The 15,369-nt window shown below is 35.2% G+C and overlaps 2 protein-coding genes across 2 annotated transcripts in view; one reads left to right on the top strand and one right to left on the bottom strand.

Moving 5' to 3' along the window:
• The window catches only part of LOC143916129 (uncharacterized), a 305,722-nt gene that overhangs the window by 269,078 nt on the left and 21,275 nt on the right, over window positions 1-15,369 (bottom strand). The window lies entirely within an intron of this gene.
• LOC143916214 (chymotrypsin-1-like) lies at window positions 4,826-8,887 on the top strand. Its single transcript, XM_077437198.1, has 5 exons — window positions 4,826-5,017; window positions 5,087-5,279; window positions 6,131-6,365; window positions 6,446-6,619; window positions 6,702-8,887. Exons 1-5 carry the CDS (start codon window positions 4,948-4,950, stop codon window positions 6,840-6,842), a joined length of 813 nt encoding a protein of 270 aa, XP_077293324.1. The 5' UTR covers window positions 4,826-4,947; the 3' UTR covers window positions 6,843-8,887.

Below are 15,369 nucleotides of genomic sequence, written 5' to 3'. Positions count from 1 at the left end.
TACAACACTAGTTTAATCATATAAATATAATCATGACAAAAACATAGTGATATAGATAAAAGATAAAAGAAGAGGACACCAAAAACAATGTGCCGAATAGAGCTAATAAATTGCCTATAGTCACATTAAATATGTCGAGATCAGTATGATCAGCTATATGGTTAAATAGTCCCATGGCTGTGAATTTTGAAAGTAAGGACAATTGAAAATAATACTTCTTCTTAATGCCTTGTCCGCATCCGGGCGTTGGCGACCACCTCGTCGATTATTCGAAGATATCCGCATCGGTCTTCAGCGGCTCGGAACAGTCTTCGGCGCTCATATCGGTCCACATGCGCATGTTTCAAAGCCAAGATAACTTTTTCCTGCCAATCCATTTTTTCCTTCTATTTTCTCCATGGGTATCAAACGGAGAAATTCGTATTTTGGACCCCGTATCATGTGTCCTAGGTACTACATCTTTCTCCGCTTGATGACAGCGTACGCCTGTAGACCCACATCTCAAAAGTTTCGATGCGGCTGATCATCTTGGTCTTCAGAGTCCACGTCTCAAATCCGTGTAGTAATACTGTCCAGAAGTAGGTAGCTCTTCACGAATGTCAACCGCGTACAAAGATTGAGATACTTGTTTGTAAGCGCCCCCTTCATTTTGATAAATGCTGTTCTAGCAATCTCGATGCGGATTCTTAGATCTTCATCTGGGTCCATCTATTCACTCAGCCAGGTACCCAGGTATTTGAATATTTTTACTCTTTCTATCACCTCTCGATCCAACGTTAGATCACCGGTGTCTGTTTGCATTCTATCTACTATCATAAATTTTGTCTTCTTTAGATTTATGCGCAGACCTCTTCGATTGCTTTCTTGATGTACACGGTCTAGAGATATTTGCAGGTCAGGTAAAATAATACTAGATTTCGCAATAATATGTGAAAATAGAACATGTTTAATTAATATCTCAGTAATATACATAGTTGATCAAATCTCTGCTCTGACAGTTAATCGTTTATATTACGTGGTATTTATTATTTTTAATATTTATTTTTAGGTTTCCAAGTGCGGCCCACGGCCCATCCGGGAGTGTATCGAATCTCACACGGGCTTGTGTTAAATTTACTTTTTTTCTTCCTTCATTGGAGCCAGTCGACGTGAAAAATCTCTCCACTTACGTCGTGTGTACTTGAAACCTCGTCGACTGCTGTTCCACCCAGTACAGTTACTCGAAATCGTATTGAATTTTTCACGAAAAATCTTCTCCCCTAACCCTCATCGCTGAAAACTCGCCCGATACTGAAAATTCTCCGTCTCGTATATTTACCTATCATAAACATTAACTATATATGTACATACATATGTAGACACAAGTTGACTGCTAGAGTTTTATCAAACTTAAACGCTAAATTGATGTTGACCAGAGCTGTGTAGGTTGTAAAAGTATGTCAAAAATACATATGACTGTCGAGGGACTGAGAAAAAGGTTGATTAAAAGAAAAACGTAATTTTAAATGCTGAAAAGGTACATTTTATAAATGTACATTTGTAGATGGAATTCAAGGCATTATTAAAATCCTTCAATTAAAAAAAAACACTTAGAAATTTACTTATGTATGTATGTACATATGAGCTCGTTCTCAAGTATTGTGCTCATATTCTTGGTAGATTATTGATGCTCCTGATATAAGAATTTTTAATAATATGTAGGTACTTGCCTATGTACATATAATACCTACATACATATGTATATTCATAGTTTAATCCAAATTTGACGTACAGGAGAAGTGTTTTCCTCATAAATTCACAATATAGGAAAATTTTTGATTAATGAGATTGACAAGATTTGATGCAATTAAAATTTTAATTGGCTGTTCGTTTTCAGATTTTGTTGATATTTACTTACATACGTATATATACTTAGATGTATGTATGTAGAAATCGGAACTCACCAAAATTTTCTTAATTTACGAAGTTTCATGACATTTTTTTAGATGTAAAAAAAATCATAGTGAAGTAACTTGCAGCATATGAAGTAACTTGCAGCAAGTAATCAGCAGCATATGTAGATCAATTGTTAGGGTGCAATATTTTCAATCGTGTAGTCACGGGTTATATTCGTGGCTTTGTTGCTGGCCAGACCTTGGATATGTGATTCCAAGGTCGATAGTTTCCTTCCAGAGTTTGCCAATTTACTTGATTTCATTGGAAGCAGTTCTAGCAAATTGGCAATCCTGTCCTATTTCTCGCAGAATTTGAGTTTATAGCATCTCAAAATTTGTTGATGTTTGAAAATGCTACAAAAAATTGTTCATAGATGTCTCTATGAATGTTAAATCAAAGTTTTTAATTGTCCTTGAATGATATTAACAATACTTATGTAAAATGTTTGACCATAGATGTTATGTAAAAAAATATGAGTGTATAATAACTATGTATATAAATAAATAAATTAATCCAAATATACATACAAGAAATCATTAGGTATATAAAATTTTCCATCCCACTTCTGTTTGGACGGTAAAAATGTATTAATTTATCGAGGTTTGCAAACTTGCACCGAACGATCTATATAGTGTCAGTTGTTTGGGGTGTGGGTGGTAGTTTACAAGCGACCCCTTTTACTTGTAAGACACCCCATCCTCTCGCACCTTCCTCACACCCTTATTCTAGTGAACTGCCACCTAAAGAACACCTCTCGGTTTGCCCCTGAAGAGGAATGGTCACGTGTATCTATTTTCGTTGGAAATGTACCTACACGAACACTCACGTAGCACCTACATATGTATCTTACATGCATGCATATCTACATCATACATACGTAGGTAGATATTGTATGTACATAATCGTTACCTAAAACGGCACTCTAGCGGACTTATTCAGGTTATGGAGAATTTTATTGTAGAGGATAGGTATCCTCGGAGGCCGGAGGCCTCTCTGATGGCCATTCATTCATTATTTGGCAGATGTGTCGGAAGCGTGGTCGCCAATACAGATTCGGTGTTTACCGTGCAGGTGTCCCAAGATATCGCCATTCCATATTCAAATGGCGTGTCATTTCTATACCAAATTCAAAAATCACATTTCGCTTTGTGGTTATTGGAGGATTTCGCTGTAACGGCGCGGCAGCTTCTCAAACCACTGTCGCGATTACTGCGAAATAAACACGACAATCATCCGACGATTTGTACCATTGAAATTAAATTTCACACAATACAGTGTGATTGATCTATGTGGCTAATCAGATAGTAGCTACTTTACTGTAAATTCATAAGTTTTTAATTTTTTTTTGCGTATTTAGATATATGCTGAAATTCAAGATATTTTATGTGGCGGATTTATGGATTTATTTGGAAGATACATTCCATAAATGTTGTGTAAAACCAGAGACGTCGTAGGGGTGGTTCCACCTGAAAAATATTTTTTATTAATTATTAATATTTGTTAATTGTTATGACTAAAGGACGGAGGTCCAGCGTGCTTTTTCCAGGAAACAGGGCATTTTGGGTCTATTTTCCAGGAAACAGTGCAAACTACAAAGCTAGAGAGCATAAAAAAAGTTTCATCATAAAAATGAACAATGCACGGTGAACAATGGAACAATGAACGGCGCAAAGTGGGTCCATTCTTTAGTTATGACTTACCAGAGAGAAGCGCCAAAAGAGAAGCTTAGTTCACATGTTGTTTCTGGATTGCGTTTTCGTCTGCCTGAATCAGTTAACCTTCTTATGTTTAGGTACATACACTGATTTCTCAGGAATTCAAAAACAAGGCAATTACGACTCATATTTGGTGTAATATATAGCTGCACCAAACTGCTGTCACGGTAGCTGTATAAATACAGAAAGCTGTATGTATACAGAAATTGCAATGAGGCTTGTAGCCGTTCGAGGACCATCATACAACGAATATATCGAATTAGCGTTTTTCAATTTGAACGATTTGGTGTCACTCCAAAAATAGTGTCACCCGGTGCAGACCGCACTGCCCGCACGGGCCTGGTAAAACTAAGAACATTTTTTTATTAAAACTAAGAAGTATGAAGCAGAAATGAAAGAAAATTCTAATTTCAGAAAACTTTGTGGAAAACATGAAATTTTCCGTATATTGAACTAATTGGATTGATGATTTTAACTATGTAACTTAGCCCTTAACATAAGATCACAAAAAAATAAAGATTCTGCTGACTACTGTTTATTGAGCATGCAATTTTCACGTGTGGTTTTTAAATATACAAATTAACTTCGGTGACACACACTGATTATGAATGACAATAGATTATTTTATATATAAACAACATTATCAGATATCAAATTCAATACTATCGAAAATGTTAAAAATTTCAGTTAAAAAATATTATGTCTAGTTGATAAAATCTAACAGGAAAAACCGATATATTATATGTATGTATGTTTTGAATTGCTTCAATTACGTATTGATGATTTTGATTTTAATCTGATGATATAATATGTATATGTATTTGGTACGGTGAATGGCGATTAAAAATGGAAGCAAGATTTAGATACACTAAAATAAAAATTCCTTAGAATGAAATGTTTGAGAATCGCTTGCGGCATACCGAGTTTCACATTCGCACCCTAAAATAATACGGCCCTATCAACATTTTTATTCGAAAATACAATATTGCGTTATTGCGAATTCATAATGTAATGTTCAGAAACTCGCCGTTTTATGGCTATTCTTTGTCTTTTGATACACACACACATGCTCGTATACATTATGCACTCGTAAACGTATGTAACGTGTAATTTTTTGGTTTTCAACAATCTATTTCACAATAGGACATATCTTAAAATCGTACAATTATTATTAGAACAGTGCGTCTGTAGTTTTTCTATTGAATTGCTAATCTGTTGATGGCTATCGACTTTGTGAATATATAAAGTACAATTGATCAGCAAATGATGGATCAGTGTTTCATCGTCGGAAGTGAAAATGGCGTTCAAAGTTCTTGTGTTCTTGTTGGCAGTAGCCGCTTGTAGTAATGGGATGAGAATATCGCCAAGTATGATAATTTCTTAAAATAATCAATTTTCGTTGAATATTGTAACTAAAATACGTAATTGATTTACAGGAAATGAATACCATTGGAATAGAATTGTTGGAGGCGCTATAGCACCTCCTGGATTTGCACCATTCGCCGTTTCTTTGAGATCTGGTCTTTTGATCAAGAGCCATTTCTGTGGCGGCTCCATCATCAGCTTGAACTATGTTATAACTGCTGCTCATTGCGTGGATGCCATGTGGAATGGAAACTCATTGACCAGGTATGGTTTTTCATCTATTTTTAATTTTTTCCTACGGAAAAGTATGAATCGTCACCACGAAATATTGAATAGTTTTATATTTTCTCAGGATATCCTTTGGTATAAGTAATATTATTTGATATAAGTATTCAATTGGGGATATTTTCAACCTAAATAAAAATAAAATGTTATAGTAATCTAGTAAACACTTTTTTAAAAACTATGTAGTTCGAAAAACTAATACACAGAATGATGAAAGAGTTATTAAAAATATTTATACGCATTTACACAATTTATTATATCTACTATTAGAATTGTAATCATATCAATATTTTTCTGAATATAATCTATTACATAATTATATATCATATTTTTTTGAAATTCATGACTTTATTATATACAGTGTACTCTCGATTATCCGGGTGTGGATTATCCGGTTCGTGGATTATCCGTGCTTAAAAAATATTAATTATTATTTTTTTAATTAATTAAATTTCGTTCTTATATGATAATAAGACGCACGGATTGATTGCGACCGTAAACATGCGTGTTATTTGAAACAAATGATGTCACACAGAAATGTTATTCGTTCCCTTTTTAAATGTATTTTACTATTGCGTCAATTATTTCAGTCGCTTTTGATCATAGTCGCGTCGTAGTCACAGTCGTCATTTGATCAGTCGCATAAATACGAGTAAATACTAGTACGAATATGTAGTCAATGTATGTAGATTTTAATTTAAAATGTAGTGAATTCAACATATGTATATACATACATACACATGTAGTTGTTTTAAAAAAAATTGTATGATTTGTTTGGGTTGTTATGAGTTTATCTTGAAGCCTTTTGAAAATTCTTTCTATTTTTGCAGTTCTTTGGAAGTTCTCGCTGGTTCCAATACTTTGAACGGAGGGGGAGTGAAATCTTCAGTGAGTGGTAATTTCACACACCCGGATTGGGACACATCTGAAATCAAAAACGATGTTGGAATTTTCATATTGACAAGCAGCTTAGTCGCAACTGATCTGATCAAACCCATTGCCTTAAATGCAGCAATTATCGGAAATAACGCACCTCTCACAGCAGTTGGATGGGGTTTGACCAGGGTAACTTGCTTGCACTTTTCATATACATAGTCATCCAGATTTGCATGCAATCATCGACTATATCTTATTTCGTTTTACAGTATCCTGGAATTTCAGGATCGAATGAGCTGAAATATTTAGAAACACCTGCTATGGGTCACGATGAATGTACCGAACTCAGAAACGAAATTGCAGCAACTTACCCAGGAGCTTATCCTGATATTTCAATGGGTGAAATTTGTACGTTCCATTCCAGAGGACAAGGAACTTGCCAGGTTTGTATTTACTAAAAATTAATCTGGTAAATCAATGTGAAATATTAGCTAGAAATTAAAAATTGTGATTATTTAATTTCAGGGTGATTCAGGTAGTGCTTTGTACAATGAAAATGGACTTGTCGGAATTGTGTCTTGGGGACTTCCTTGCGCCAGGGGAGCTCCTGATGTTTTCACCAGGGTCAGCTATTACAGAGATTGGATACTGAATGTGATCAACTAAATCTGATTTATGTATTATATTTATTCAAACACAGCTTTTTTATACATCATTATCATGAGTATTTCATTAGTCACTTTTAGACAAAGCTCTTAAGCTGTCATCCATCTACAATTTGGTATTATTTGCTTTCTTTTATACAATTCATTATGTATGTATGAGAATATAATATTTTAACGCAAAATTTTTCTAAATTTATAAAAAAATACTTTCAACTGTAATACTTTGCATTATTTACACAATGCAGTCTTCTAGAGTAAAAATAATATTATGAAATTTTTTTTATAGATATTTGGATGATATAATAGTTCGATTGGTAAATGGGGCTCGTGCATAATAAATGTGGGTATTAGTTACTTGTTGCCAGGTTTCGGAATCTTGGCACGTCCATCTGTGTTAACCCTTGTCAGATGTTTGGGGTGTCGGGGGCCGCGGCCGGACCGCGCTCTCTTTCCCTTCCTCCAACCCTCTCTCCAAACCCTTCGGTCCTCCTCGGAGGCCTTAAATCTTATTTGACAAGCCCGGGGGAGGGTTTTTGGGTCAACCGAAAGACAACCTCAATATGCGGGATTCAGCGTTTCGAGCGTAATCTGCGCCGGGGACGAAAAAACCGCAATGCCAGATACGCGTAATCTAGATCGTTACTCTGCGGTCAAACCCCAACCTAAACCGGGCTAACATCATGCTGACGCATGCATGTCCAAAAGATTAATTAAAAAAATGTATAGAAATTCTTTAGATCCCGGAAAATTTGGGCTCATAATACCCCAACAGAGCCCCGGATCAAAGGGATATCGAGCGAGTGTGTTTGTCCGTTATGAAATTTAACAGTATTCAAAATAGATTCACTGATTTTGGAAAACTTCCTTACGGTACCTTAAATAAAGCCTTAGATGCATTTTGGAAGTAGTTTGATTTTTTTTTTGATTTTTTTTTGATTTTTATTATTACTAAATTATGTTCACAATACATCTTATATTTATTTTAATAGCTACTGATCTACTGATCATTTCCTATTTTACAATTTTAATTTAATTTTGTTAGTAATCATAGTATTATCTTATTTTAATGTTAATGTACAGCACTATAGGAAAAAGAGCTCAAAAACCTATTATTTTGGAAGTAGTGTATTTGTGAAAATGTAGGTACCACAATTTCAAAATTCCTGCTTTGACTACATATGTATATGTACATATATGTAGACTGCAGAATATGTTTCTGATAATTCACAAATAATGCAATCTATCTGTCAATAATTCAAAGACGGCATCTTTAAAATTGGATACCAATAATACATGTAGTACCTTTTAGATATCATATGTAATATATTTGAGCATATTATATTAATTTAGAATGTAGCGGACATCGTATAGTATGGAGCGGGTAGCGAACCAACATCCGGAGAAGTAACTCCCTCGTCTTTCTTACTCCCAACTCTCCCCGAAGAACTTTACTTTTGTGCGTCGACCGATCCTTCCTCATCCCACCTACAAACTACCCTCCCATCCTCTGCCACATCTCCACCCAACCACCCCCTTAGTGGGCAGGCAGGGCAGAGAGAGCCCCCCGTGTCGGCCAATCGATATTTGACCACCACGCATTTCTATTGGCCGTTCGATGGTTAAGGGCGAAGGGGGTGCAGGACAGTTACGGCCCAGGGACGCCTTTATGGTTGAGGTATCCGTTTAATGGCGCCCGAGCTGGGGACCCCTTTTAAAAGGATGCTCTCGCAATTACTGCCGAACGTGAACGAGCGTCAGCAAGAAATTTACGGCTCGTTCGTATATAGTTCATTAACGACCACGCACACGTAGATAGTACGAAGGATCGTTATAATTTCGCCTTTAGTTTTTTGTTCAATATAAATTGGGTCTTGGTCTAATCCAGTACGTAGAACGTTTTCTTATACATCTGTATGTACATACATACACACAAAGATCGAAAGGAATCTTCAAAAGTATGCTTTCAAATGTTCTTGTACAAAAGATCAGATTTCGGTCGAATCTTAACAAAATTTGCGAATTTTAATAAAAAATTGTAAAGACTTCTAAAATTAGTACTTTTTATATAGTTGCTGAGATTAATGTATTTTTTTTCATAAACTTACTCTTAGAACGGTAGATCTTGGGATAAAAGTACATATAAAATCCAGTGAAGCTAAGACTTAAGCACATGATATATTTATTTATCTATGCAAGATACATATATTTGTTTATGTAAGATAGCCAGCAGCATTGTCCGGTGGTTACGTTTATGCTAAGCACCGAAAGGTCGCCGGGTTCGATCCCGTGAGCTGACCTCAATCGAAAAGAATTTATTCTGAGTATTTATTCTATTATGTAATGCTGCTGGTCAGATTTGGATATTTGTGACTCCAAGTCGATCGTTTCCTATCAGAGTTTGCCAATTTATCTGATTTCATTGTCGAAATGATTCCTCCATCAATTTGGCTAAAAACCAAAAACCACTATGTCAGCACTATTTGAATATGATTTATCTAAAATAAAATTTATGTACAAGCTTAAACTTATAGATGTCTCGTTAATTTCGAGTTTTTAAGTATCTCGAAATTCAGCTACTTAAGTCATAAAAATGCTACAATGTTTGTAATTGGCCAGGAAGGCGCATTGGGGTTTACCTGTTAGGTTTTCTTGGTATATGTATATGTATGTAAAAAATATATGTAGCTAAATAGTTAATTATATTTAATCATAAAAAAAAAATATTTTTACACACAAACATGCATATCCATTGTACATACATATATTATTTTATTGTTACAATCAATATACACTCGTCATTACAGATCACTCCAATGTGACGAGTGTACGATAACGGTCAGAAATACAATAATACATATAGATACAATCAGAATACATAGCATATAACAATTAATCAGTACTGAAATAATAATCATAGAGACATCCATGGATTATTTTTAGATTTTTGTGTACAATTTTTATACATATGTATAATAAACACGAAATTATAGAGATGTCTATAGAGATATCTATAGATTTCAGATTACTGTGCATAATTTTTACAAATTATACACACAGATTTTGTGACAACAGAAAATGATCTAATACCAATTTTTCAGGAACCGTTTCAACAATGATCAGATAAAATTGGCAAACTCTGATAGAGAAACGATCGATTTGGAGTCCAAAACCCCCAAACCTAACCAGCAGTTTGACGAGGACTCGAACCTTCGACCTCAGTGGTGCTAAATATATACGCTACCATTAAGAGGGCTGTACACCCGAAACCTTAATTTTGTTACCGTTCCTTTCTTCGATATATATATTGAGTGTATGTATATATTGAGTGAATGCGACAATATATATATCAATATATATATTGAGTGAATACGACAGTTGCACTCCGACCAGAAATTGACAAAATCGAGGTTTCGTATTCTACTATTTTCTCCTCCAAAACTGGACCAATTTTTAAAAAAATTTCATCATCGGTATGAGAAAGATATTTACTGTGCATCTATCAGCGTATTTTTTTTTAAATCGACCGTTAAACAACCACACTAGACTCTTTTCGTGGGTGTAAAAAAGAGGCGATTTTATAGATGTTTGGCGGCTCCTAGCTCCTATAAAAAATAATTAATCAAAAAAAAATAAAGCGATAGATGCACCCCATTGGTGGATATCCATAGCATATTAAAAAATAATTTCTCTAGTGCCATAATTGAGGTAGGGAGAAGTATAGTACGTTTGTATGGACAAGGCGCTGCTGTCCAGCCCTCTTAAGCCAAACTGCTTAATTGTTATGCAAATACAAATGCACATACACGCACACATGAAATAATAATAACTATTTACATATTTATACGGAGGTGTTGCCTTACAGCTCTCAGAAATTTGTCAATATTACTTATATTTCTAATTTCATCTGGCAGCTTATTACTACAACAACCCCAAACAATATGTTTTTCCTACTCTTATTTAATTTAAAACTCTGTACGGTTAATTTATTGCTACCTCTAGTGATATATTTATGTAACTCTGACCCTCTAATCAAATATCTATCGAAATACTTTCTAACGGTCAAATTTTATTATATCTAATATATAATTTCGAAAGAGACTTTGTATGCACATATGTGTGTAACGGTCGTTGGGAACTTTTTTAACTAGTCAAAGTTTCCATGACGAGATGGGGACGGAGGACGGGCCTTTGAAGGCTTAGGGGGCGCCGGGGGCGAAGGCCCTCGGGGGTGCAGGGGCGAAGGCCTAGGGGAGCACCGGGGGCGAAGGCCCAGGGGGGCACCGGGGGTAAAGGCCCGGGGGGGCTGCTGGATTCTGGTATAATCTAATATATAATTTCAAAAGAGACTTTGTATGTATGTATGTAACTATCGTTGGTTCGTAGAATCCGTGATGTTAAATTTAATAAAACAAAAACAAATGAATATTCAAATAAATTTGAATAAAACAAAACTATTCAAATAAATTGTTTGCTATGAGATTGGCCATTTTTAAGCGGTTTATATAAAAAATACCGAGCAAAGCCGGATAAAACCACTAGATCTTATAAATTAAAACCAACATACATATTTTCAGTGCCACTAACGTTCATCTAATTTAATTCCTTTAAGATAGATCTTATACTAGTATAATTATTTACACCCAAGATAAGATACTTATCATGGCTCTATTATGTAATTTTTGTAGCCTTTCTTTAATTGACAAATTTATCAAGAATAGAATAGATCCACAATATATAAAATGTGGTCAGATAATTGATGATGATACATGATGGTTTAATTGATGATGATACATGATGGATAATTGATGATACATGATGGTTTTAGTATTATTTGACATAATTTTTCTTAATCTACAAAGTTGTCCCACTTTCTTAGCTACCTTTTTATTCACCATGTAATTTAAAATGTAATATTATACTCAAGTATTTAATATTATTGATTATTTCTACAACTTTGTCATCCATCCTTACTTTAACCACACCATTTTTATTGTTTATCCATAACATTTTTGTTTTACTATTATATACTTTATTTTTTCTTGTCCATCAATTTTACTAAACTAAAAGTATGTACACATATGTACATAATATATGTAGGTATGTATGTATGTATCTTAAGTAAACAGTTTTGATTTCAATCCTCTTCAGTAAGAAACTGAGAGCTTATTTGTAAGGCTCACTTGTGTTTTGGTGATACAACTTATGAATAAGTGAAAAATATTAATTATAAATTTTTAGCCGGATTATAGAGTTGGTCTTGGAACGAATTCGATGCTTAAATCACCAGCCCTTTGGACTGTAATAACCAGTGGCTATACATATGAGCGTAAATGTATTTAAACATGGCTAGAGGAACCCTATACCGAGCCTCTATTGAAACTTTCCCCTACACCTGTTGTCTGCGCGTGACCAGAATTTTCATTCGACTTCCGGGCAATTTGCGTCGAATTTTCCCCACGATAGAACTCAAATCTGAACAAAACTTATTGTTGCCAAAATAAAAACATTTCTTTGAATATTTTTAAACCGAATTATCAAGGTCAAACGGTGGACGATTCAAAAAGCTACATCGCTTAAGTGAAATGTGAAATTTAAATAAAATACAGGGTGTTGGCCCACCTCGTGCTCAGAAAGTCCTCTTCTACTTTTCCGTTGCTCCCGTTTCAGGGTATTTAATTAATTTTATTTATGATAAAAGGGGAGTTCGGGGATCCGACCTCAGATGGTGGGTATTATAGGGACCCAGGGCCAATTGTGACTCGAAGGGGATACGAGATACCGAAAGGGAGGATTTTGTGACATCATTTATGCTCAAACCCTCCCCGCGTCTCCTACGCACTTTTGCTTCCTTTAAATTTAATCAGCTTATTATTCTTACTATACATACCTATTCACGCACTGATGGGATTTGTACAATTGTACCAAATTCAACTCCCACATTTTCATATTCACATGTCGATTTCATCTTATGGGAATATTAGACCGCGAATAAATACAATGCTTAATAATATGGTTCATTAATAAAATACTAAGCTGGCATATTAACGGTTAAAGCCTTGCGTAAGCAGCTGGGCTTTCGTCGCCGACTCGCAGCCATTTTCTTACCTACCCTTCTGACCCCATCCGATACTAGAATAGATAGTTTGGTAATTCCGGCAAAAAATCCCTCGGTCCCGTTTTCGGCCCTCTTCCTCCCCTTTCCCATGTCGGTGCCGACCCTTACTGTCTCCCTGCTCACCGTCCTCCGGTCCTCGAAGATATCCACCCCGGGCTCGGAGGACCGGCCCTCCTCCCCACAGGTCCCGGAAAACCCGAACCTTTCCGCTAAATAAACCTCTTATCAGAGGGTCACAATGCCCAGGCGGCCAAACCAAAGAGATCCGCAAAGTATGAGGAGGCCAGTGACGCATCTAATGCGAAAACAACAAGGGAGTTAACCAAGCGAACAAACGTCAAAAAATCTCAGTTTTTACTAGGCATACACTTTCACATCTCATGTCAAAGGATATTGAATAAATTTTAGATTTATATATTATATAAAAAAATTAAAGCAAAATTATCTAACAATAATTTCCAAAGAAGATCCACGTGACAAATTTTAAATCTAGATATTTTTAAACCATCTGATGTGTACTTATATTTTAAATTTAACGTAAATTGCACTGATGAAGTTATTTCTGTTTGAATGGAGAATTTGTATCAATATATACCATTGTTAATGTACAAATCGTAAGTATTGTTGAGTTCAAATTAAATACGCAATTCAATTTGAATATATTCTACATATATGTTATCAGTTACTTTAAGCAATATATAAACTGTGCATATCTATTAAAATATAGTTTTCATAATAAAAATACCCGCACCGTCACTGTGCGAAATACATTTGGAAGTATCTTAAGCCTATATGAAGGTTTGCATAGCCGCCTACGAATGTCCAAACGTATCTTCACTCCCATTCACACCGCATTTAAATGAGATTTTCTTACCGAGAAAAAATAATATAAAGAAAATAGAAAGGGAGAAATTTCATATATTCCTGTCTACTCATCCAAGTGATATTAAACCATTTTATGCGTGATTTAGAAAAAAACTTCATTGAATATGATACTTTGGTACGATTTGAAATTGACTTTTTTTTATATAATAATAAAGTCAATTTCAACTTTTGTAATAATTTTTAGCTTTGTGTGTTGTATGCACAGACATAAAGTGTATATATATATATATATATATATATATATATATATATATATATATATATATATACATATATACTTTGTGTCTGTGCATCACTTGGTTACCTACTTCCGCATTCGAATCCTTCTCGTCGAGGATATTTCCTATTTAAGCAATGGTAAAGTAAACACTCCAGATGTGAGGATGGTTGTAGACGTTTACTTTAACTTACCCATCGGGTACGTTCCGGGTAAAGTTCTTCTTTGGGGCTCTCTTGTGCCCATTCTCTCCCCCCCAATGTTTCCCTTACCAAAATTCACCCACTTCGCAAAATTTGTATTAAAATCCATAATTTCGAACTAATCGTGTAAAATATTAATTTTTCCATCGAATCGATTTCGTTCGACTGCGCGGTCTTCAAGACCTCACAGTCTTGAAGACTCCTCTGCTTCGGTCAAAAAGAGAAAAGCCCTCCACAGAGGTCGTCCCTCTCTGGCTCTTACGCGCTAAGTCCAGACCCGAGCGGTCCCTTCTTAAATAAATAAGCCGGGATACTAACCATCCCACATAAATCTACCTCTATCTATACCAATGCACGCACAAACTTTCTTAGAGATACTATTCGGCAAGAAATCAATTTTTCACCAAACAAAGATCTAAAATATTCGAAAGGGCTTATTGATTGGATGTGCTAATGGTACGTGTGTCGTCGGTTGGCCTGCGCATCATACGACATGATACAAATGTATGGGTCGAAAAACGTGTCGGTTCGTAATGTTGCGGTGGTGGTTTTGGGGCAGAAGAGGCAAGTGGGAGGGTCGTAAGATATGAGGTCATAAAAAGCACGTGTGACCACGTGTAGTACATGACCGGTGGTGAGTGGGTCCGGACCCTCCCCTACCACCCATTTTAACACGGCCCTGGGCCCCGGGAACACGTGTAGGCCATGGCCCAGGGCGAGTGCTATCATGCTCATAATTGATCTGTAAATCTGTGTCCGATTGGGAGTACACGTCCTAGCCCCAAATCACACGATACCCAATCGCATATAAATCACCGTATAAAATTAAATTACATAAATTATGTAAATATATACGTATACGTATGTATGTATATATACATTTTTTTTGGTTATTTAATTATTTTTATTTGGATATTTAGAATAATGGGATAAGTTACATATGTAACAGTGATATTGTTATTGACAGTTAAATTATAATTTCACTGACTTGGGAGTACGAATGTACAACATTTTTTTATACTTATTTTTAGTTAATCTTTATTTACTTTAAAATATGTATACAAAAATTTTTGGTGATGGCGTATGGATTCGAAAAATTAATGTCATG

The sequence above is a fragment of the Arctopsyche grandis genome, chromosome 8 (genome assembly GCF_051622035.1).
Source record: "Arctopsyche grandis isolate Sample6627 chromosome 8, ASM5162203v2, whole genome shotgun sequence".
Lineage (NCBI taxonomy): Eukaryota > Metazoa > Arthropoda > Insecta > Trichoptera > Hydropsychidae > Arctopsyche > Arctopsyche grandis.
The sequence above is the reverse complement of the archived record's forward strand: the minus strand, read 5'-3'. Positions and strand labels throughout refer to the sequence as shown.

Bases quoted from the DNA above. Each gene is read 5' to 3' on its own strand.
- LOC143916214 (XM_077437198.1), top strand. From the start codon at position 4,948: ATGGCGTTCAAAGTTCTTGTGTTCTTGTTGGCAGTAGCCGCTTGTAGT. The intron at 6,366-6,445 runs GTAACTTGCTTG...TTCGTTTTACAG, and splicing joins TTGGATGGGGTTTGACCAGG to TATCCTGGAATTTCAGGATC. The intron at 6,620-6,701 runs GTTTGTATTTAC...ATTTAATTTCAG, and splicing joins GAGGACAAGGAACTTGCCAG to GGTGATTCAGGTAGTGCTTT.